The sequence below is a fragment of the Stomoxys calcitrans genome, chromosome 1 (genome assembly GCF_963082655.1).
Source record: "Stomoxys calcitrans chromosome 1, idStoCalc2.1, whole genome shotgun sequence".
NCBI classification, from domain to species: domain Eukaryota; kingdom Metazoa; phylum Arthropoda; class Insecta; order Diptera; family Muscidae; genus Stomoxys; species Stomoxys calcitrans.
In genome coordinates this window covers 166,245,423-166,270,546 of record NC_081552.1, presented here as the reverse complement: position 1 = coordinate 166,270,546, position 25,124 = coordinate 166,245,423, and the positions used below count along the sequence as shown (strand labels likewise).

At 38.3% G+C, this 25,124-nt stretch overlaps 1 protein-coding gene across 1 annotated transcript; it reads right to left on the bottom strand.

Annotated features, from left to right (window-relative positions):
* On the bottom strand, positions 1-610 carry LOC106094793 (probable insulin-like peptide 3). The gene is made up of 2 exons (XM_013262031.2): positions 392-610; positions 1-325 (listed from the first exon to the last, which is right to left on the bottom strand). The coding sequence occupies exons 1-2, from the start codon at positions 543-545 to the stop codon at positions 117-119; spliced, it is 363 nt and encodes a 120-aa protein (XP_013117485.1). The 5' UTR covers positions 546-610; the 3' UTR covers positions 1-116.
* Between the last annotated feature and the right edge of the window lie 24,514 nt (positions 611-25,124).

The window sequence follows — 25,124 nt, the reverse complement described above, 5'->3', positions numbered from 1 at the left end:
TTGAATTTGCCTTAGTTTATTTAGTTTTAACTATATTGGTGTTTTAAAACTCTTCGATGGGATACACTAAAATATTTCCAATGTCAAAGCATCTTGTATAACCTCTTATTTACACATTACAAGCAATATCCGGCCAATTCATCCAGGGTGCAATCTTTGCGGCAGCATTCATCGTAAACTCCACCCAAATGCCGGTGTCTACGTGTTTTGGCCAGTCTGTTGACATGGTTACCATATAGCAAATCATTTAGAAGAGAATCGGGTTTTAAACCTGACACATCATCGATTTCGTTGAATTTGTCCGGAATGTCCATATCATGGTGCACTATAAAAATAGAATGAAGAACATTTCTTAGAAGTTACGTGATACTAAGTTGTTAGGTGCATTTACCGGGCTTATTGCTGGATTTTTTACTCATTATCATTGGGTTATAGCCATTATAACAGACCATTTCTAATACCTGTGTCAGCGTAGGGCCACAAAACCGCGAGCCGTTAATTTCGTACAAAGCAGCGAACAATAGAAGAACGCTTAGTATTTTCATATCTGAAGCACAATTTTTAACTATTTGAAAGAAGTAGGTCAAGTGCCGGTATTATACCACCGAGATGTAATTATTGACTACTTCCTGTAATTAAGTGTTTTAATATTTATAGTCAATGTGTGCTCATATATCGATAGAAGTACACTTGTCTTCCCACGCAGTATGCTTATATTTATAATATGCAAATTATTGAATGTAATTGTAATTATTGTCACCCAACACACGGCAGGCTTTTAATAAATTTATAAAAAAATTTCTCTTACTACTCAATGACCTTAAAATAAAATGTATATTCAAGTATATATTAAGGTTTTAAATATGATCTAGGGCAACAACAAGTGCATCTACTTTATAATATTGGGTTGCCTAAAAAGTAATTGCGGATTTTTTAAAAGAAAGTAAATGCATTTTTAATAAAACTTAGAATGAACTTTAATCAAATATATAATTGCCATTTTGTTCGATAACTTTTTTCCCTCTTCCTGGCAAATTTAGTATTCCACGCTCAAAGAACTTCTGGCCTTTATCTGCAAAAAACTGAACCAAGTGCGATTTTATAGCCTCATCATTGCCGAAAGTTTTACCATTTAAGGAGTTCTGCAAAGATCGAAATAAATGGTAGTCTGATGGTGCAAGGTCAGGGCTATATGGTGGATGCATCAAAAGTTCCCAGCCAAGCTCACTCAGTTTTTGGCGAGTGACCAAAGATGTGTGCGGTCTAGCGTTGTCCTGGTGGAATATGACACCTTTACGATTGACCAATTCTGGTCGCTTCTCCTTGATGGCTGTATTCAATTTGTCCAATTGTTGACAGTAAACATCCGAATGTATCGTTTGGTTCCTTGGAAGCAACTCAAAATATACCACACCCTTCCAATCCCACCAAACAGACAGCATAACCTTCTTTTGGTGGATATCAGCCTTTGAAGTGGTTTGAGCTGGTTCACCATGCTTGGACCATGATCGTTTTCGACTAACGTTATTTTAAACAATCCATTTTTCATCTCCAGTTATGATTCGTTTTAAAAACGGATCGAATTCATTGCGTTTAAGGTGCATGTAGGTGCATAAGGTGCACAAGCGTTGATTCGGTTGGTTAAATGAATTTCTTTCAATACACATGTACCCAAATATCAAGCTTTTTCGCCAGTCCAAGACTTTTTATATGATTATGAACGGTTGATTTTGGTATATTTAACATCTCTTCTATCTCACGCTCAGTTACATGACGATCCAATTCGATTAATGCTTAACATTTGCTTAAAATTTGTCAACGCCGACTATATGAAAAATCATTAATTACTTTTTGGGCAACCCAATATAATGCCTTAACATTTTTCACCTAACTTAGAAGGCAGCACACATTAGACATTCATCATTTCCGCCATACAGTCAAGAAAGTAAGTTCACACACATTCCTTGATCTTGGGGTTTTAGAGAGATGGGGAAAATAATTTCAAAAAGTGTTTGTGCTCACATTCAAGGCCTTTATATTAGTTCAATTTATTTGTTAATTTTTAAGAAATTTCATTTTCACAACTAAAACATACAAATGTATGGGTAGACTAAAAAAAAATGATGCAAATCCTACTTAACAATAGGATTTAAGCAATGAAAACGAGCAAAAGAACCAAAACTTTAAAATGAATATGTTATCTTTAAATTTAATTTCCTATTTCCTAACGGACATGACCAGTCGTTTGAATTTTGATCGCTGATTGATTATTATTTTACTTCAACGATGACTGTTATGTATTGATATTTTTTTATACCCACCACCGAAGGATGGAGGTATATTCATTTTGTCATTCCGTTTGCAACACATCGAAATATCCATTTCCGACCCTATAAAGTATATATATTATTGTGCGTCTGTCTGTTGAAATCACGCTACAGTCTTTAAAAATGCAGATATTAAGCTGAAATTTTGAACAGGTTCTTTCTTTTTCCATAAGCAGGTTAAGTTTGAAGATGGGCTATATCTTGATATAGACCCCATATAGACAGATCGGCCGATTAAGGGTCTTATGCCCATAAAAGCCACATTTATTATCCGATTTTGCTGAAATTTAGGACAGGGAGTTGTGTTAGGCCCTTCAAAATCCTTCGACAATTTGGCTCAGATCGATCCAGATTTGCTGCCGTATAGACCAATTTCTCGATTTAAGGTTTTGGGTCCATAAAAGGCGCATTTATTGTCCTATGTTGCTGATATTTGAGACAGTGAGTTTAGTTAGGCCCTTCGACATCCTTCGTCAATTTGGCCCAGATCGGTTCAGATTGGGATATAGCTACCATATAGACCGATCCTCCAATTTTGGGTCTTAGGCCCATAAAAGCCACATTTATTATCCGATTTCACTGAACTTCGGGACAGTAAGTTGTGTTAGGCTCCTCGTCATCCCTCGTCAATTTGGTCCAGATCGGTCCAGATTTGGATATAGCTGCCATATAGACCGATCCTCCGATTAAGGGTCTTAGGCCCATAAAAGCCACATTTATTATCCGATTTTACTGAAATTTAGGGCAGTGAGTTGTGTTAGGTCCTTCGACATCCTTCGTCAATTTGGCCCAGATCGGTCCAGATTTGGATGCAGCAGTTACATATACCGATCCTCCGATTTAGGGTATTAGGCCCATAAAAGTCACATTTATTATCCGAGTTTGCTGAAATTTGGGACAGTGAGTTGTGTTAGGCACTTCGATATCCTTCGTCAATTTGGCTCAGATCGGTCCAGATTTGGATATAGCTGCCATATAGACCGATCCTCCGATTTAGGGTTTTAGGCCCATTAAAGCCACATTTATTATCCGCTTTTGTTGAAATTCGGGACAGTGAGTTGTGTGAGGCCCTTCGACATCCTTCGTCAATTTGGCTCAGATCGGTACAGATTTTAATATAGCTGTCATATAGACCGATCTTCCGATTTAGGGTCTTAGGCACATAAGATTGACACATTGACTTATGTTTGGCTTTTCGACATCCGGTTCAGATCGGTTTATTTTTAGATATAGCTACTAAAAAGATCAATATTTTGTTATACATAATTGAACATTGACTTTTACTTATTAGTATTTGGTCCAAATAGGATCATATTTCGATGTAACTGCTATATGACATAAGGTATGCAATTTTCACTGGATTTTGATGAAAGGTGGTTTACATATATACCCGAGGATGTGGGTATCCAAAGTTCGGCCCGGCCGAACTTAACGCCTTTTTACTTGTTTTAATTAAACATCCAAATCTAAATATATTATACGTTTAAAGGAGCTCCTATTTGTAAGGCTATTTTGCGTCTTTAACTACGGTTCGCTGTTGTCTTATCCCAAGGTCAATTTCCTAGCGTTCAACGATATTTTGAACTCCATTAAAAAATATTGTCTCTAATAACAAGACGCAGAGTTAGGGATTAATTAACCTATCATTTAGAATAAAACAAGTAAAAGCGTGCTAAGTAAGGGCGTGCCGAATCGTATATACCCTCCACCATGTATCGCTCTTTTCGAGTTCTTTGGCCGATATCTCTTCATCGGCAAAAAAAGGCTATAGGATAAGAAATAATAAGCTATTTGAGCTATACCAAAGTGGAACTCATTGTGCAAAAAAAAAAAGAAACAAGAATTGCGTCCAATAGGGGCTCAAGAAATAAAATCGGGAGATCGGTTTATATAAGAGCTATATCAGCTTATAAACTGATTAAGACCATACTTGGAACAGTGGTTAAACTCAGAACAATAGCAAAATTTCAGCCAAATCGGATAATAACGGCGCCCTGTAGCGACTCAAGATCCGAAAACGGTTTATATGACAGCTATATCAAAACATGGACCGATATAACCCATATCCAACTGACTCACACTAATAGGAAGTATTCGGGCAAAATTTCAAGCGGTTATCGTTGTTCCTTCGTAAGTAAGCGTGCTTTCGACAAACGGTCGGATAGGGTTAAATAGACTTAGAATGACAAGGATATCAAGAATATATATACTTTGTTAGGTATTAGATCAATATTTCGATAAGTTACCAACGGAAGGACGTAATTAGTATACCTCCCATCCTATGGTGAAGGGTATAAAAATCCTTAATATGGAGGAAGATAATTTTCACCAAAGGAAATGTTTCCTTAAAAATTGACAAATTGATCATCTTTAAATTAAGTTTGCTAATCATTGTCTAAGGATCCGAACCAGCTATGGAGAAAGGCCGAATAGGCCTTACAGATGGCACACGACTGGGCTAAGCCTAGGGGTCTCCATTTTAATTCAGAAAAGACCGAAATCAGCTTGTTCAGGAGGAAGACGACGGTGGTCCAATTTGACGCAGAAGGTCAAATACTTAGGTGACAAGGTCAAATACTTAGGTGTGATCTTGGACAGGAAACTGAATTGGAAGTGCCTCATTCATGTAGAAGGGCAGTAGGCTAGAAATGAGGCCTGAATCCGAAGATAGTCCACTGGCTCTACAGGAGCGTGATTAGACCAATACTTACTTAAGTCTCAGTAGTGTGGTGGACTGCGATGGAGGAAAAGTGCAACGTATATATAATACAACAGATTCAAAGAACATGTAAAAAAATTAAGGATTTCGTAACTAACTTAGATTTTCTTTTTAGAGGTTACTTTTATGTATCTAGAGCGCACAACAAGACAATTACTGGCTTAGGTGTATGTCTATAGTGGCATAGGGCGGATTAATATCCGCACCCTCTTTTCAACCTGACCTCACCTAATCTAACCTAATCATTGGTTCGAATTTAAAAAATTAGGGCAAACATTTTTTCAGTATAGAGTACATATCGTATCTGTATGTGACTATTTTTCTTTAAATGTACACTCTTGCAAATGAGGTTGCGTTTCATCATGAAACCTAGGGCATTGTTGACGAAATTCAACAAACTAAGGCTTTGTCTATGAAATTCAACCTGTTTAGCGGGCCAATCTTCTCTATTCGATGATTGTCTACAAGTTAGGCGATAAGCAATACGACACAGAAAAAAAATACGAGAATTTTTTCAATTAAAGTTGCAATTGAAAATAAAAACGCTTTCAATCAAAGAACTAATTAAATCTATAGTTTTTTTTTAATTAAATCCAGACAATTTTCTAATTATGATCGCGATAAAAATTTTGGCAATTTTCAATTAAAATATTAATTGATTCAATAATTTTTTTAATTGAATCAGGAAATTTTTTAAATAAAAAGTGTGATTGAAAATTTTATCTTTTTCAATTAAATAATTGATACAATTGATACATGTAATTGAATCACAATTTTTTTTTAAAAATTTCAAATATAATCTTAGACCCAATAAAATGTACAGTGGAAATCGTATAAGTAAAACACTTAAAATAGTTACATCAATTTGTTTTCACTTATCAGAAATTTTCAATTTAGCATAGTTCGGATAAGTGAAATTAGTTCCAAGCTATGCGATATAAACTTAAGTTCAATCGAATTTTCAACTTAATGTGGAAATTCGCATTAAATAACTTAAGTTAGAAGAGAGCAATGCTCAGTAAAACCTTTTAAATTAGTTCTATCAATGATATGTTTAATTGAATCGAACATTTTTTAAAACTTTAAATATTCTCTTAGATCCAATAAAATGTGTAGTTGAAACCGGATAAATGAAACGCTTAAAATAAATTAATTTGGTTTCACTTATCCGAAATTTTCAGTTCAGCTTAGTTCTGATAAGTAAAATTAGCTTATAGCTATGCGATATAAGCATGAGTTCAAAGGAATTTTCAAGTTAAAAAACAAATATATATAAAACAACTTTAATGCAAAAGAGCAATGCTCAGTAAAACTCTTTAATAGTCAGACACAGTCATTAGCGATATATCAAAACAAGTTTTGCGAATTTTATTGACGTCGCAAATTTTAATACTGCAGATAATTTACCTTTTCATTTATAGAATTCATATAAAATCGGAATTTTGAGTTATGCGATATTATCATTTAAGCGAATATTATATATGACAATTTGATTTGATTTAAAAACAAGTAAAAAGGCGTTAAGTTCGGCCGGGCCGAACTTTGGATACCCACAACCTCGGGTATATATGTAAACCACCTTCCATCAAAATCCGGTGAAAATTGCATACCTTATGTCCCATAGCAGTTATATCGAAATATGTCCCGATTTGGACCAAATACTAATAAGTACAAGTTATTGTTCAATTGTGTATAACAAAATATTGGTCTTTTTAGTAGCTATATCTAAAAATAAACCACCTAACATAAGTCACTGTGTAAAATTTCAGTGAAATCGGATTATAAATGCGCCTTTTATGGGGTCAAGGCTACATGGCAGCTATATCCATTTGAGTTAAGTTGCAGAAAAATGTCGAAGAGTCTTACACAACAAACTGTCCCAACTATCAGCGAAATCGGACAATAAATGCCTCTTTTATGGCCCCAAAACCCAAAACCGAGAGATCAGTCTATAGAGCAGCTATATCCAAATCTGGACCGATCTGTGCCATATTGCAGAAGTATGTCAAGGAGCATAACTTAACTCACTGTCCCAAATTTCGGCGACATCGGGCAATAAATGCGCCTTTCATGGGCCCAAAACCTTAAATCGAGAGTTCGGTCTATATGGCAGCTATATCCAAATCTGAACCGATCAGGGTCAAATTGAAGAAACATTTCGAAGAGCCTAACACAACTCACTGTCCCAAATTTCAGCAAAATCGGATAATAAATGTGGCTTTTATGGGCCTAAGACCCTAAATCGGAGGATCGGTCTATGTGGCAGCTATATCAAAATCTGAACCGATCTGGGCCAAATTGACGAAGGATGTTGAAGGGCCTAACACAACTCACTGTCCCAAATTTCAGCAAAATCGGATAATGCATGTGGCTTTTATGGGCCTAAGACCCTAAATCGGAGGATCGGTCTCAATGGCAGCTATATCCAAATCTGAACCGATCTGAGCCAAATTGACGAAGGATGTCGAAGGGGCTAACACAACTCACTGTCCAAAATTTCAGCAAAATCGGATAATAAATGTGGCTTTTATGGGCCTAAGACCGTTAATCGGGGGATCGGTCTATATGGCAGCTATATCGAAATCTGTACCGATCTGAGCCAAATTTGCGAAGGATGTCGAAGGGCCTAACACAACTCACTGTCGCAAAGTTCAGCAAAATCGGACAATAAATGTGGCTTTTATGGGCCTAAGACCCTTAATCGGCCGATCGGTCTATATGAGGGCTATATAAAGATTTAGTCCGATATAGCCCATCTTCGAACTTAACCTGCTTATGGACAAACAAGAAAAAAGGCGTTAAGTTCGGCCGGGCCGAACTTTGGATACCCACCACCTCGGGTATATATATAAACCACCTTTCATCAAAATTCGGTGGAAATTTCATACCTTATACTCATATACTTCGTACCGATCTAAACTATATACGACACGGATATCGAAAAGCCGATCATAAGTCGCTGTGTCAAATTTCAGTGAAATCGGATTATAAATGCGCCTTTTATGGGGCCAAGACTTTAAATCGAGATATCGGTCTACATGGCAGCTATATCCAAATCTGGACCGATTTGGGCCAAGTTGCATAAACATGTCGAGAAGCCTAACACAAAGCACTGTCCCAAATTTCGGCGAAATCGGACAATAAATGCCTCTTTTATGGGCCCTAAACTAAACCTCTTTTATGGGCCCTAAACCTATGGCAGCCATATGCAAATCTGGACTGATCTGGGCAAAATTTAAGAAGGACGTCGAAGAGCCTAACCAAACCCACTGTGTCAAATTTCAGCGACATCGGACAATAAATGCGTCTTTTATGGCCCCAAAACCTAAAACCTAGATATCGGTCTATATGGCAGCTATATCCAAATCTGGACCGATCTGTGCGATATTGCAGAAGTATGTCAAGGGGCTTAACTTAACTCACTGTTCCAAATTTCGGCGACATCGGACAATAAATGAGCATTTTATGGGCCCAAAACCATAAATCAAGAAATCGGTCTATATGGCAGCTATATCTAAATCTGAACCGATCTGGACCAAATTAAAGAAATATATCAAAGGGCCTAACGCAACTCACTGTCCCAAATTTCAGCAAAATGTGGCTTTTATGGGCCTTACACCATAAATCGGAGAATCGATCTATATGGCAGCTATATCCAAATCTGGACCGATCTGAGCCAAATTAACAAAAAATGTCGATGGGCCTTACACAATTTACTGTCCCGAATTTCATCAATATCGGATAATAAATGTGGCTTTCGTGTGCCTAAGACTCTTAACCGGAGGAACGGTCTATATGGCAGCTATATGCAAATCTGGACCGATCTGAACCAAATTGACGAAAGATGTCGAAGGGCCTAAGACAACTCACTGTCCCAATTTTCAACAAAATCGGATAATAAATGTGGCTTTTATGAGCCTAAGACCCTAAATCGGCGGATCGGTCTATATGGGGGCTATATCAAGATATAGCCCGATATAGCCCATCTTCGAACTTAACCTGCTTATGGACAAAAAAAGAGTCTGTGCAAAACTTCAGCTCAATATCTCTATTTTTTAAGACTGTAGCGTGATTTTAACAGACAGACGGACAGACAGACGGACATGTCTATATCGTCTTAGATTTGTACGCTGATCAAGAATATATATACTTTATAGGGTCGGAAATGGATATTTCGATGATAATGATGTGGCTTTTATGGGCCTTACACCATAAATCGGAGGATCGATCTATATGGCAGCTATATCCAAATCTGGACCGATCTGAGCCAAATTAACAAAAATTACACAATTTACTGTCCCGAATTTCATCAATATCGGATAATAAATGTGGCTTTCGTGTGCCTAAGACTCTTAACCGGAGGAACGGTCTATATGGCAGCTATATGCAAATCTGGACCGATCTGAACCAAATTGACGAAAGATGTCGAAGGGCCTAAGACAACTCACTGTCCCAATTTTCAACAAAATCGGATAATAAATGTGGCTTTTATGAGCCTAAGACCCTAAATCGGCGGATCGGTCTATATGGGGGCTATATCAAGATATAGCCCGATATAGCCCATCTTCGAACTTAACCTGCTTATGGACAAAAAAAGAGTCTGTGCAAAACTTCAGCTCAATATCTCTATTTTTAAAGACTGTAGCGTGATTTCAACAGACAGACGGACGGACATGTCTAGATCGTCTTAGATTTTTACGCTGATAAGGATATATATACTTTATAGGGTCGGAAATGGATATTTCGATATGTTGCAAACGGAATGACAAAATGAATTTACCCCCATCCTTCGGTGGTGGGTATAAAAAAGAATCTGTGCAAAATATAAGTCAATAACTCTATTTTTAAAGACTGTGGCGTGATTTCAACAGACAGACGGATGGACATTTCTAGATCGTCTTAGATTTTTACGCTGATCAAGAATATATATACTTTATAGGGTCGGAAATGGATATTTCGATGTGTTGCAAACGGAATGACAAAATGAGTATACCCCCATCCTACGGTGGTGGGTATAAAAAAGCACAAGTAAAAGCGTGCTAAGTTCGGCCGGGCCGAATCTTATATACCCTCCACCATGGATCGCATTTGTCAAGTTCTTTTGCCGGCTTCTTAGGCAAAAAAGGATATAAGAAAAGAGTTGCTCTGCTATTAAAACGATATCAAGATATGGTCCGGTTCGGACCACAATTAAATTATATATTGGAGACCCCGTGTGGGGCTCACGAAGTAAAATAGAGAGAACGATTTATATGGGATCTGTATCGGGCTATAGACCGATTCAGACCATAATAAACACGTTTGTTGATGGCCATGAGAGGATCCGTCGTACAAAATTTCAGGCATATCGGATAATAATTGCGACCTCTAGGGGTCAAGAAGTCAAGATCCCAGATCGGTTTATATGGCAGCTATATCAGGTTATGAACCGATTTGAACCTTATTTGACACAGTTGTTGAAAGTAAAAATAAAATACGTCATGCAAAATTTCAGCCAAATCGGATAGGAATTGCGCCCTCTAGAAGCTCAAGAAGTCAAATCCCCAGATCTGTTTATATGACAGCTATATCAGGTTATGGACCGATTTGAACCATACTTGGCACAGTTGTTGGATATAATAACAAAACACGTCGTGCAAAATTTCATTTCAATCGGATAAGAATTGCGCACTCTAGAGGCTCAGAAGTCAAGACCCAAGATCGGTTTATATGGCAGCTATATCAGGTTATGGACCGATTTGAATCATACTTGGCACAGTTGTTGGATATTATAACAAAACATGTCGTGCAAAATTTCATAACGATCGGATAAGAATTGCGCACGCTAGAGGCTCAAGAAGTCAAGACCCAAGATCGTTTTGTATGGCAGCTATATTAGGTTATGAACCGATTTGAACCATACTTGGCACAGATGTTGGATATTATAACAAAACACGTCGTGCAAAATTTCATTTCAAGAAGTCAAGACCCAAGATCGGTTTATATGGCAGCTATATTAGGTTATGAACCGATTTGAACCATACTTGGCACAGTTGTTGGATATTATAACAAAACACGTCGTGCAAAATTTCATAACGATCGGATAAGAATTGCGCACGCTAGAGGCTCAAGAAGTCAAGACCCAAGATCGTTTTGTATGGCAGCTATATCAGGTTATAGACCGATTAGAATCATACTTGCCACAGTTGTTGGATATCGTAACAAAACACGTCGTGCAAAATTTCATTCCAATCGGATAAGAATTGCGCACTCTAGAGGCTCAAGAATTCAAGACCCAAGATCGGTTTATATGGCAGCTATATCAAAACATTGATCGATATGGCCCATTTACAACACCAACCGACCTACACTAATAAGAAGTATTTGTGCAAAATTTCAAGCAGCTTGCTTTACTCCTTCGGAAGTTAGCGTGGTTTCGACAGACAGACGGACGGACGGACGGACCCCCCCCCCATCTTATGGTGGAGGGTATAAAAACGTGTAGTTTTATTGTAATTTTATAATAAACAAATAATTAAATATAAAAGAAAAAATAACTGGAACATATTGGTTGCAGTGATATAGGAGTTGCACGGTTGCCATGGATACAATGTGTTACGTAAGGATCACTTAAGGAATCTAGGTGGGGGATTAGCCTTCGTGATACACTATTCCGTGCAGTATAGATCCATCTCGCCTGCACCTGGCCCCAGTGACCCCAACATGCTGTGCATGGGGATAGCTGTCAGGTCCGATACTGCCTAGACGTGTGTATACTGCCGGTTGGTAGTTGTGACCCAGTAAATGGCCAAGCGTACAAGCTCGACATAAGTGTGTTTCTGTCTGGCGACGTAACGGTGACTGATCCGAATAGGTGCGTTAGTTTGTTCAACCGTTAATTTATTGTGCATCCCGGGAATGACAGAGTTAGGAGGGAGCCATTCGTCGTATCCATGGTCTCCGAGCCGAAGGACAGTCATCAAAATTTGCCGTGGAAGAAGTTACGAATGTCATCCGTGGTCCCAAGTCATACAAAGCGATGACCCCGACGGAATCTCTACACTGATGCCGAAGAATCTGGATCCACCTGGAGTCGAGTACCTTATGACTGTCCTCAACCTATCTGTGAGCACTCCTTTAGTACCCTACGTCTGGAAGATGGACACAGTGATACCACTACTGAAGCCTGGAAAAGACCAGGGTAAGGGGAGTCGTACCACGTTGAAGAATTTCTATTCGCCGAGCATCAGCATGGATTTTGAGGACTGCATAGCCTTGCATGCCATCACCGCACACATTTTCAGTGGCTTTAATCAGCCCAGGCCATGTGGCACCGGACCAATCGATTACATTCGACACGGCCAGCCATGCCAAACTATTTGAGGACATCGCCAATACGTCCCTTAAGCCAGGCCTGAAACGCTGGGTCGCATATTATCTGTATGGTTGCCAGTCATTTGTGGAAATTAGGGATAAGAAATCGAAACAATGTAGAGTGAAGCAGGGAGTTCCCCAAGGCAGACGATTGTACGATAATGTCATCCGGCCGCCCACCCATTGATGACATCTGCGATAGTCCAAACGTCTACCTCAACGAACTTGCCTCTTACCACCAAATGTTCAGCCACATTGTTCACTACATGCACGCATGAGGCGCGTAGGGAGCTGAAAGTAATGATCGATGGAGTGACAATTCCGACCATCAAGTGTCCCAAAATACTTTGTGTCACATTTGGCAGCTCTTACAAATTCTCCTTCCATTCCACAGCAATTTGCGATAAAGTCAAAAATATAAACAAGTAAGAGTGTGCATGGATCGCATTTGTTGAGTTATTTGCGCTGTATCTTTTTTTAGGCAAACAAAGAATAATGAACATGGACAGTTATGCTATTGAAGCTATATCAAGTTAAAGTCCGATTTGGACCATAAATTGAATGCTGAACATTGTAGAAGTCATTGGGTAATATTTTAGTCCATTCGAATAAGAATTGCGCCTTGGAGGGGCAGGGGCTCAGGAAGCAAAATCGGGAGATCAGTTTATATGGGAGCTGTATCAAGCTATAGATCGATTCAGACCATATTGCATACTTATGTTGAAGGCCATGGGTGATGCTGCTGTACAAAATTTGTGCTAAATCGGATGAGAATTGCTCTCTCTGGAGGCTCAAAAAATCAAGATCAAAGATCGGTTTATATGGCAGCTTATCAGGTTATGTACCGATTTGCGCCCATCACAGTTTTTGAAAGTCATATCAAAGCACCCCATGCAAAATTGTAGCCCAATCGGATGAGAATTGTGCCCCCTAGCTGCTCAAAAAGTCAAGATCCAAGATCGGTTTATATGGCTCCTAAACCAGGTTATGAACCGATTTGGACCACAAATGTTGGAAGTGATATCAAAACAATACGTGCAAAATTTCAGTCAAATCCGACTAGAATTGTGCCCTCTAGAGGCTAAAGAATTCAATACCCTTTATCGGTTTACATGGCAGCTACATCAAAGCATGGACCGATTTGGCTCATTTACAATCCCAACCGATCAAAAGTTAGCGAGCTTTCGACAGCTAGTTCGACTAACGGAAGGAAACGGCTAGTTCGACTTAAAATATCACGACGATCAAGAATATTTATACTTTATGGGGTCTTAAACGCATATTTCGAGTTGTTAAAAACAGAATGACGAAATTGGTATACCCCCATCCTATGGTGGAGGGTAAAGCAAGGTACTCATGCCACATGCCGGCAGCACGTGGGGTGCTGATAAATAATGACAATTGGCCGGTCTGTGGTCAGTTATAAAGCTCCAGTGTGATATATTCTGCTCTGTGACACGCAGTGGAATAATATTCAAAACTGTCAGAATACCGCTCTTGCGACGAACTATCAGGAGACAAAGATCCAACCAGTGCGAAGACATAACTATATACTGTCTATTCATGCAGATGCGGTGAACAGTTACAGGGTAAATTTAGAGCTTGAAGAACGACCGCCTCCCACACACCACACGACACGTCACCTGTTTAACTGTCCAGCCAGACCCAGATCCCCCAGGACGCACTCCATCTTTGTCTAAGAGTTCCTGGAGCAGGATACTCAACAGAATCAAGCAGACAAAAAATAGAACACAACACACTGATACGACAGCAACAACATCAGTTATGGGGTTTCGACTAAATATTATATCTCGTCTTAAAATGTTTGTACTGCTGACCGTCCGTTTCTCGATGGCCTAGCCGCTCGAAATTTTGCTAAATCCTTTTTATATATAAGACTAGCTGACCCGGGCCCGCTCCGCTGCGCCTTCTTTTACTTTATATGGAACAAAAGTTTCCTTGGAATATTTTTTTTCGACAATTAAAGATCTTTTAGTGAAATACCATGACAACTTGACTAACAGTTTAACAATTTAAGTGCCTTCATCTGAATCCCATATGATCTTTATTGGTCTACGAATTTAAGTTTGGATACAAGGTGTACTCCATTCTTAAAATACTTCATTTCAGTCCGATATTCTCATGATGTCTGATTTAGTGGTGTTTTCGGGGGAGAGGTGGTCCCCCAGATACTTGACCCTGAAAAATATCAGCATCGTGCTCTTCTCTCAAATACCATTCATTTAAACCCCATATTGCCATTAGCTTAAGAGGAGTTCCCCAGATACTTGGCCCTGAAAAATATCAGCATCGTGCTCTTCTCTCAAATACCATTTATTTAAACCCCATATTGCCATTGTTTTAAGAGGAGTTTACAGGATGAGGCGTCCCCCAAACACATGACCCCAAAATAGGTTATCAAATTCGTTTGCTAATCTCAAATACCTTTTATTTGAGCCACGTATTGGCATGGTCGAAAAAATGTTTACCCTTTGGGGGGTGTTTTGGGAAAGGGGTGATGCTCTAAATATATGGTCCTACATTTGGATATCAAATTCGTATTCTACTGCCAAATATATTTATTTGAGCCCCATATTGCGATGGTCACTAAAAAATTGCTGTTTGTATTTTGGGAAAGGAGTAGACCCCCAGAAAATTGGTCCCGAAAATGGATATAAATTCTTGCTCTACCCCCAATACCTTTCATTTAAGCTCCACATTGACATGGTCGGTAAATATGCCCGATTTAGGGGTGTTTTGGGGATTGGAGTGGTCCCCAAAGCACTAAGCCCGGAAAATATATCAGCAAAATGCTCTATTCTCATATATCATTTATTTGAACTCCATATTGCCATTGCCCTCAAAATTGGATATCAAATTCGTTTTCTAATCACATTTAAACTCCTTATTGCAAAAGTCAGCAAATATGTCCGGATTGGGGTATTGGTCCTAAAAACTACGAATATTTAGTTCCACTCTCTTTAAGACGCAAATTGTCCTGGTGATCAAATACGTCCTATTTGGGGGTTGTTATGGTGGTGGGACGTCCGCAAGACAGTTGGCCCCTAATGTTGATATCAGATACGTGGTCTACTCCCATATACCTTTAATTTGAGCCCCATATTTCTATAATCGGCAAACATGACCGGCTTGGGTGGTGTTTTGGGGAATGGGCGGCCACTTAGTGAGTTGGCTTTGAAAATATATATCGGATTCGTGTTCTACTTTAAAAACCCTCTTCTGTGAGCCTCATTTTGCAATAGTCAGGTGGGGTGGCCCCATAGACACTTTTCCCGAATATTGATATTAAATTCGTGCTTTACTCCCAAAGACCTTTCATTTGAGCCCCATATTGCTATGGTCGGCGGCGCCCAAAACACTTGGTCCCATATTTGGATATCAGATTCGTATTTTACATTCTAATACCTTTTATACCTTTTAAGCCCTATATTCCCATGGTCAGTAAATAAGTCCAGTTTAGGGGGGTTTTGGGGAAAGGGGTGGACCCCCAGAAACGTGGTCCCAAATTTAGATATCAGATTTGTATTCTACTCGCAAATACCTTTCATTTGAGTCCCATATTGCCATGGTCGGTAAATATGTCCGATTTAGGGGTGTTTTGGGGCTTGGGGTTGTCCCTCTAGCACTTAGTCCGACAATTGGGTATCAGATACGTTTTCTTATCCAAAATACCTTTCATTTACAGCGGTCAAAAAAAGTATTCATCATTAGCAAAATTGATAATAAATTCACTTATTTTGGGTAATTGAAGAAAATTTAAAGTAAACAAATAATGCAGTTTTATGCAATAGTTTATTTTTCGTAATATGTTTTAAAATAAATTCAAAAAATAAATTTAATTAGCGCAAAAAATGCAATTTTATATAATAACACCAAAAACAGAACAAAAAAAGTATTCATCATTGATGTGCTATCATCAAAGTCAAATTCAAATATTATTTGGGAATCCCCCTTTTCTGTTTTATTTAGTAAAGGAGGCTTTGCCCTTGACAGCAAATATTTAATTTCATTGAAAATATAGTTTTTGTCAAAATGGGTCGTAAGCAAAACGAGGTTTCTGATGAGGTAAAAGTTTTGATAATAAAACACCACAGGAATGGTTTAACTCAAACAAGTAAAAGCGTGCTAAGTTCGGCCGGGCCGAATCTTATATACCCTCCACCATGGATCGCATTTGTCGAGTTCTTTTCCCGGCATCTCTTCTTAGGCAAAAAAGGATATAAGAAAAGAGTTGCTCTGCTATTAAAACGATATCAAGATATGGTCCGGTTCGGACCACAATTAAATTATATGTTGGAGACCTGTGTAAAATTTCAGCCAATTCGTATAAGAATTGCGCCCATTGGGGCTCACGAAGTAAAATAGAGAGAACGATTTTTATGGGATCTGTATCGGGCTATAGACCGATTAAGACCATAATAAACACGTTTGTTTATGGTCATGAGAGGATCCGTCGTACAAAATTTCAGGCATATCGGATAATAATTGCGACTTCTAGGGGTCAAGATCCCAGATCGGTTTATATGACAGCTATATCAGGTTATGAACCGATTTGAACCTTATTTGACACAGTTGTTGAAAGTAAAAATAAAATACGTCATGCAAAATTTCAGCCAAATCGGATAGGAATTGCGCCCTCTAGAAGCTCAAGAAGTCAAATCCCCAGATCTGTTTATATGACAGCTATATCAGGTTATGGACCGATTTCAACCATACTTGGCACAGTTGTTGGGTATCATAACAAAACACGTCGTGCGAAATTCCATTCCATTCGGATAAGGATTGCGCCCTATAGAGGCTCAAGAAGTCAAGACCCAAGATCGGTTTATATGGCAGATATATCAGGTTATGGACCGATTTAAACCATACTAGGCACAGTTGTTGGGTATCATAACAAAACACGCCGTGTGAAATTCCATTCCATTCGGATAAGGATTGCGCCCTCTAGAGGCTCAAGAAGTCAAGACCCAAGATCGGTTTATATGGCAGCTATATCAAGTTACGGGCCGATTTCAAAAATACTTGGCACAGTTGTTGGATATCATAACAAAACACGTCGTGCAAAATTTCATTCTGATCGGATAAGAATTACGCACGCTAGAGGCTCAAGTAGTCAAGACCCAAGATCGGTTTATATGGCAGCTATATCAGGTTATGGACCGATTTGAACTATACTTGGCACAGTTGTTGGATATCATAACAAAACACGTCGTGTAAAATTTCATTCCAATCGGATAAGAATTGCGCACTATAGGGGCTCAAGAAGTCAAGACCCAAGATCGGTTTATATGGCAGCTATATCAAAACATGGACCGATATGGCCCATTTACAATACCAACCGACCTACACTAATAAGAAGTATTTGCGCAAAATTTCAAGCGGCTAGCTTTACTCCTTCGGAAGTTAGCGTGCTTTCGACAGACGGACGGACGGACATGGCTAGATCGACATAAAATGTCACGACGATCAAGAATATATATACTTTATGGGGTCTCAGACGAATATTTCGAGTAGTTACAAACAGAATGACGAAATTAGTATACCCCCCCTTTTATGGTGGAGGGTATACAAACTATCAGTGAAATATTAAATAGACCACGATCTACTATACAATCCATCATCAGAAAGTGGACAGAAACGAAAACTGTTGACAATAAACCAAGATCTGGTCGACCAAAAGCACTTTCAGTTGGAGATGTGCGTTGGCTAGTGCGGCAAGTTCAGAAAACTCCGAAGACAAATGCGACCATTCTTCGTAAAAACACTATGGAATATTTAGGGAAGGAAGTTACTACACAAACAATTCGAAATACACTCAAAAGGCATAGTTACAGAGGAAGAACTGCACGTAAGAAGCCCTTTATAAATAAAATAAACCCAGTGAAAAGGCTAAACTTCGCAAAAATGTATGTAAAACAGCCCGAATCATTTTGGAAAACAGTCATTTTTGCAGACGAGAGGGTCATAGTGTACAGAAAACCAAATACAGAGCTTGAAGAACGAAACACAGTTGCTACTGTAAAACATGGTGGAGGTGGTTTAATGGTTTGGGGGTGTATGGCGGCTTCAGGAGCGGGAAATCTTTAAATTATTAATGGAGTAATGGATCATAAGTATTACATTGACATTTTAAAGAGGAATTTAAAAGATAGTGCTGTAAAACTTGGGCTTGGTAATAACTTTCAATATTATCAAGATAATGACCCCAAACATTCTGCTTTAAATACCAAGATGTGGATGCTGTATAACTGCCCCAAAGTCATTAAAACTCCTCCTCAAAGTCCCGACTTGAACCCAATTGAACATCTTTGGGAACATCTCGAACGCAAATTAAGAACGCGCAATTTTTCGAGCAAGAGTCAAATGCAACAGGTGATAATGGAGGAATGAACTAATATAGACCAAAATATAACCGCTAAATTAGTCCAATCGATGTCAAACCGTTTAAAAGAAGTTATAAGACGCGGTGGTCGAATAACAAAGTATTAATTTTTTTAAATTATGTTATTTATTTTTTTGTTTTTTTGCAATGATGAATACTTTTTTTGTTTAATATTTTGTGTTCAGCTGTAAAATGGCCCTTTTTGTTCCAATAAATACTATTTTTTTCTTTAAAAACAATGAAATTGTGTACATATATATCACACAAGCACTACTGCATCATTAGTTTAATATGTTTTTATTCCAATTGTCTTTTGTAGACTTATTAAAAAAAAAACATTGAATGATGAATACTTTTTTTGACCGCTGTAAGTCCCATATTGTCGTGATTGGTCTAAATATATGTTTGGTAGGTTTTAGGGTGGGGCAGCCCCCCTAGGTACCCCATTCGAAATTTGGATACCAAATTTTTATTTTTAGAGTACTATATGAGAGCACACAATATTTCGCTTAAACCAATCTCCGAGAACATAAACCAATCTCCGAGAACTGGCGTTTCTAAAAATTAGGGTAAGGGGGAGGATCCGCCCCCCTTTCAGATATCAAAAAATACCCTATTTTCACCACGGGGTAATTATGCACCATCTGTGAAAATTTCAAGAAAATCGGTTCAGCCGTTTCTGAGTCTATAAGGAACACACAAACAAACAAACAAACCTACAAACAAACACAAATTGATTTTTATACCCTCCACCATAGGATAGGGGTTATACTAATTTCGTCATTCTGTTTGTAACTAATCGAAATATTCGTCTGAGACCACATAAAATATATATATTCTTGATCGTCGCGACATTTTATGTCGATCTAACCATGTCCGTTTGTCTGTCCGTCCGTCTATCTGTCGAAAGCACACTAACTTCCGCAGGAGTAAAGCTACCCGCTTGAAATTTTGCACAAATACTTCCTATTAGTGAAGGTCGGTTGGTATTGTAAATGGGCCATATCGGTCCACGTTTTGATATAGCTGTCATATAAACCGATATTGGGTCTTGAGGTCTTGAGCCTCTAGAGTGCGCAATTCTTATCCGATTGGAATGATTTGCACGACGTGTTTTGTTATGACATCCAACAACTGTGCCAAGTATGGTTCAAATCGGTTCATAACCTGATATAGCTGCCATATAAACCGATCTTGGGTCTTGACTTCTTGAGCCTCTAGAGGGCGCAATTCTTATCGGTCTATAGCCCGATTCAGCTCCCATATAAATCGATCTCTCTATTTTACTTCTTGAGCCCCCAAAGGGCGCAATTCTTATTCGAATTGGCTGACATTTTACACATGTCTCCAACATATAATTTAATTGTGGTCCAAACCGGACCATATCTTGATATCGCTCTAATAGCAGAGCAAATCTTTTGTTATATCCTGTTTTGGGTAAGAAGAGATGGTGGGAAAAGAACTCGACAAATGCGATCCATGGTGGAGGGTATATAAGATTCGGCCCGGCCGAACTTAGCACGCTCTTACTTGTTATATATAAGATATGACTACAATACAAACAGTCTTTTGAATAAATAATTAAATCTCTGGACGTAATTCTAATTTTATTATATGATCGAAATACTCATATCATTTGTGATCGAAATATGCATTACGGAAGTGTATTTTAAAGATAAATGAGTCCTACATTTCGGCAAATTTATATCAACACGCGCCCGACATCCGGAAATTTTAGGAAAAACCCGCGGGGGTAATTTATGTCATAGGTAATTTATGTCTTAGGTATGACCAAACATAGAGCTCAAATTGGTTTTTCAGGAGAATAATATTGGGTTGCCCAAAAAGTAATTGCGTTGACAATTTTTTTCACAGCTTGTGACTCTCTAATTGCATTCATTCTTCTGTCAGTTATCAGCTGTTACTTTTAGCTTGCTTTAGAAAAAAAGTGTAAAAAAGTATATTTGATTAAAGTTCATTCTAAGTTTTATTAAAAATGCATTTACTTTCTTTTAAAAAATCCGCAATTACTTTTTGGGCAACCCAATATATGTGTACCAAGTTGCATCGAAATCGATCACAGCGCTCTATACAGCGCGCTTCCGAAAAATATTAAAAATAACATTTGTGCCTATTTCCAATGTTTTCAATTAATATTTTAATTTTTCCAATTATTAGAAGGCCACCGTAGGGCAGAGGTAAGCATGTCAACCTATGGCGCTGAACGCCTGGGTTCGAATCCTGGCGAGGCCATTAGAAAAAATTTTCAGCGGTGGTTCTCCCCTCCTAATGCTGGCAATATTTGTGAGGTACTATGCCATGTAAAACTTCTCTCCAAAGAAGTACTGCGGCATGCCGTTCGGACTCGGCTATAAAAAGGAGGCCCCTTATCTTTGAGCTTAAACTTGACTCGAACTGCACTCATTATTAATGGGCAAAATTTGCAATTTAACAATTAAAAAATTCATTGGAAATTTTGACAACTTCAATCATTTTTTAATTGGATCGATTAAAAAAATTAATTGAGAATTGATTTAGTATTCTCATTTTCGTTGTAGAAGCAGTTTCTGTTAAAAAGTAAATTTTACCAATTAATTTCGTGGTTGAAACCAATTTTATGTTTTTATATCCGCACCACCACTGTGGTAGAGGGTATTATAACTTTGTGCATTGGTTTGCAACGCTTACAAGAGAAGAGCTAGACCCATTGATAAGTATACCGATCGGTTTAGAATCACATCCTGATTCGATTTAGCTTCTTCTGATCAAGTTACAGGTCGCATTTATTGCCTTTTTGGCCCAAGGACGAATGCTATTGATTTTGAACGACATCGATTCAGATTTAGATATATATTTCGTCCGATATGGACTTTTAAGGCTGTAGAAGCAACAATTTTGGCCCGATATTTACAAAATTTGGCATGAGGTGCTTTGTTTTACGTCTTCATATGTGTGCAATTTGATAGAAATCGGATTTAGAAATACGTCCAATATATATCTTTCATCCGATTAGGACTTTTAAGGCTGTAGTAGGCTCAATTTTGGTTCGATTTGTAAAAAATTTAGAGTGAGTTTTATTTATATGCGAGTACTAAATTGCATAAAAAGTGGCCCAGATTTAGATATGGCTTCCATATATATCTTTTATCCGATATGGTCTTTTATGGCTGTAGAAGCCACAATTTTAATCTGATGTTAACAAGATTTAGTACTAATTGTTTTATTTGAAGTCTCAATGCCTTTGCAATTTCATAAAATTTGGTTAAGATTTAATAATTTTCGTCCAATTTTGCATGAGACGTTTTATTTGACGTTTCAATACGTGTGCAAAATTTCATCGAACTTGGCACAGGTTTAGATATAACTCCCACATAATCTTTGGTCCGATATTTAAGGATGTGGAAATCCGAAGTTTTTGTCCTATCGTAACCAAATCTTACAAGGTTCTATTCGAAATTTCAATCCGTATCCAAATTAAAGTCAGACTAGGTTTGGAGATATGTTCTATATATTAAAAGTACAACGCACACTAGATGGTGTAGGGTATTACATAGTCGGCTCCGCGCGACTTTTGCCTCTCTTTACTAATTTTCTCTGTAGACTTTCATGTACTTGATTTCAATAATCCGGGACACATAGGACTACGAGCTCACTTATGCAAAATCGGTGCGGCAAGTGATAGCATGCGTATGGCATGTGAGGAAGATGATGAGATTTGGAGCATTTCCTATGTCATTGCCCGGCTTTCGCGACAAAAAGACACCTGTACTTTGGATTTTGTAAGCAGCACGTAATTCCTAGCTTACAATTTGTATACAGTTCCCATATAAATCGATCTCCTGATTATACTTCTTGAGCCTATAGAGGGCGTCATTCTTATATGAATTGGCTGAAAATTTTCACAGTGACTTTTTATACGAACTCTAACATACGTTCCAAGTATGGGTTGAATCAGTTTAAAACCTGATGTGGCTCTCAGGTAAAGGGCGCAGTTCTTGTCTGATTTGGCTGAAATTTTGCACAATGTTTTCTCTCACGACCCTTAATCTATGTGTCAATTATGGTCTGTTCATAACCCGGATCATATCTTGATATCGCTCCCATACAAACGGATCTCCTAATTTAACTACTTGATCTTAACCGATTTTGTTCAAATTTTGCACTATGGCATCTATTATGGTCTACAACATCCAAGCCAAGTAAGGTCCGAATCGGTTCATAAACTGATATAGCTCCAATAGCATAGCAATTCTTATCAATTATCCTTTGTGTGCCAATAAATAGATACCGAACAAAAAACTTGACAAAGGCGATCCATGGTGGAGGGTATATAAGAACTTAACACGCTTTTACTTGTCTTCTGGGTACGAATGGGTGTATACTAATCTAGTCACTACGTTTGAAGCACCTTGACTTATGGACCTAAGAGTTCATTACCCTATTTTCCAATTGCGCCATCGGTTTACACAATGAAATCCGATGCATCCATGCTCTAATATCGAATGATTACATCCATCCCAAGATATGTAAGTAATGACACTTATCATTGGTCCCTTAGTAAGATTCATTATACGAATTTGGTTGCACTGACTACATACCTGGACATCCCTCGAATGCCAAGTGTTCGTTTCTACTGCGCCTACAGCAATGTGGAATGTCCTGGAAAATGTTTCTTGCGTTTCAGTTTTCTATTTGCATTCCTTGCTATCGCAGAGCAAGGCACTGCGATGCAGTCTGTGAACACACACCATACATCGCAGTGCCTTGCTCTGCTTCGACTAGTATGATTTTTGGATTTTATTACATGAATTTGCACTATGTTCACAAAATCTAAACTGGCTACTTAAGAGCTTTCGCCTCCTCTCCTTACCAAGGAATAGCATACAATGAAGGTAATCGCCGTCATAAGTCGTGCATTCTACGGCTGGTTGCTTGGATTGGTTGGCTTGGCTTGGTTGTCGGTTCGGCACAGTTTTCCACTTGCTGCAGCATTTTATGATGCTACGTATTCATCGTTGCCAAATCGTTTGCATATTATTTTCATTTGATATCGTTTTTTGCGGTGGCCTTGGCACCTTGGCCGGATACGGAAATGGTGGCTGTGTTTTTCTTACAGATGGTTGTGGCCAAAAGTCTTCTTCTAATGCCGGCTCTCGTTGTAGTCTTTTATGGGTGAAATAATAAAAGGGAAAACATGAAAATGTATTACTTTTGCTACAAATAGAGTACCTTGTTGTGGATTTTTGTTTAAAATGTATAAGTAATCCATTTGATATTCCTCATAGTTGGCTGGATGGATCCTTTCATAAGTTGCAATTTGCTTTTGATGTTGACGTCGAGATTTCGTCGTTTGCTATTTGTGCCAGCATGGCTACTTGTGAAAATCACGTTTCATCGTAAATCATAAAATATTGCAGGTATGAATGGGCACAGACAAATAAAAAAACCGACCCTGCAAAACTAAAGGAAAATACCGAAACTCAACCATTTATTACACTTAGAGATTTAACCTCTTGGTGCACAATGGGAAATGGTTTGCCTTTCAATTGAAAAAAAGTACATTTCAATGTATCGCTGTCTAAATGGTATATCTGATAAACTTCTTAAGGAGTAAGGAAGCTTAGTAATTACCAGTAGTACTTGAACATCTTTAATGTGATCCACTAATCTGTGTCTTGGCAGAGTCCTAGTAATGTGATTAATGGAGGTATATTTCAAAATTCTCTAGCATTTCAGGACTCCGAATCCCGAATGGGCTATTATGCACACATCACTCTAGCTTGATGGAAACACCTAGATCCGAGAAGATCCGAAATGTGAGAAATACTGAAGGAGATAAGAAAGAGATCAGTATAGCTTTCGATATCATAACGGAACACATAGGAGACGTTGGAGCATTTCGCGTCTAATAGACACCGGCACTTGGTGGGGACACAATACCAGGCCGAATCTTATATACCCTCAATGATTGGTCGCATTTATTCTTTCTTTTCCCGTTATCTCTTTATAGGCAAACAAAGGATAAAGTATAAAAATGCTTTTCTAATGGAGTTATACCAAGTTATGAACCGATTGAGCACATACTTGGTTTGGCTGTTGGAGACCAAAGTGGAACTCGTTGCACAAAATGTCAGGCAAATTGGATAAGAATTGCTTCCTATAGTTGCTCAAGAAATAAAATCTGGCGTTCTGTTTATATGAGAGCTATATCAGTTTATAGACCGATTGGGACCATATTTCACACGTATATTTAAGCTCATAAAAGTAGTCGTTGTGCAACAGCACACATAAGCCACATCGCATAAGAATTGTGCCGTCTGAC

Excerpts from the sequence above, each read along its gene's own strand:
- LOC106094793 (XM_013262031.2), bottom strand. The coding sequence starts at position 545 with ATGAAAATACTAAGCGTTCTTCTATTGTTCGCTGCTTTGTACGAAATT. Across the intron at positions 326-391 it reads AAAATCCAGCAATAAGCCCG|TGCACCATGATATGGACATT; the intron begins GTAAATGCACCT and ends CTATTTTTATAG.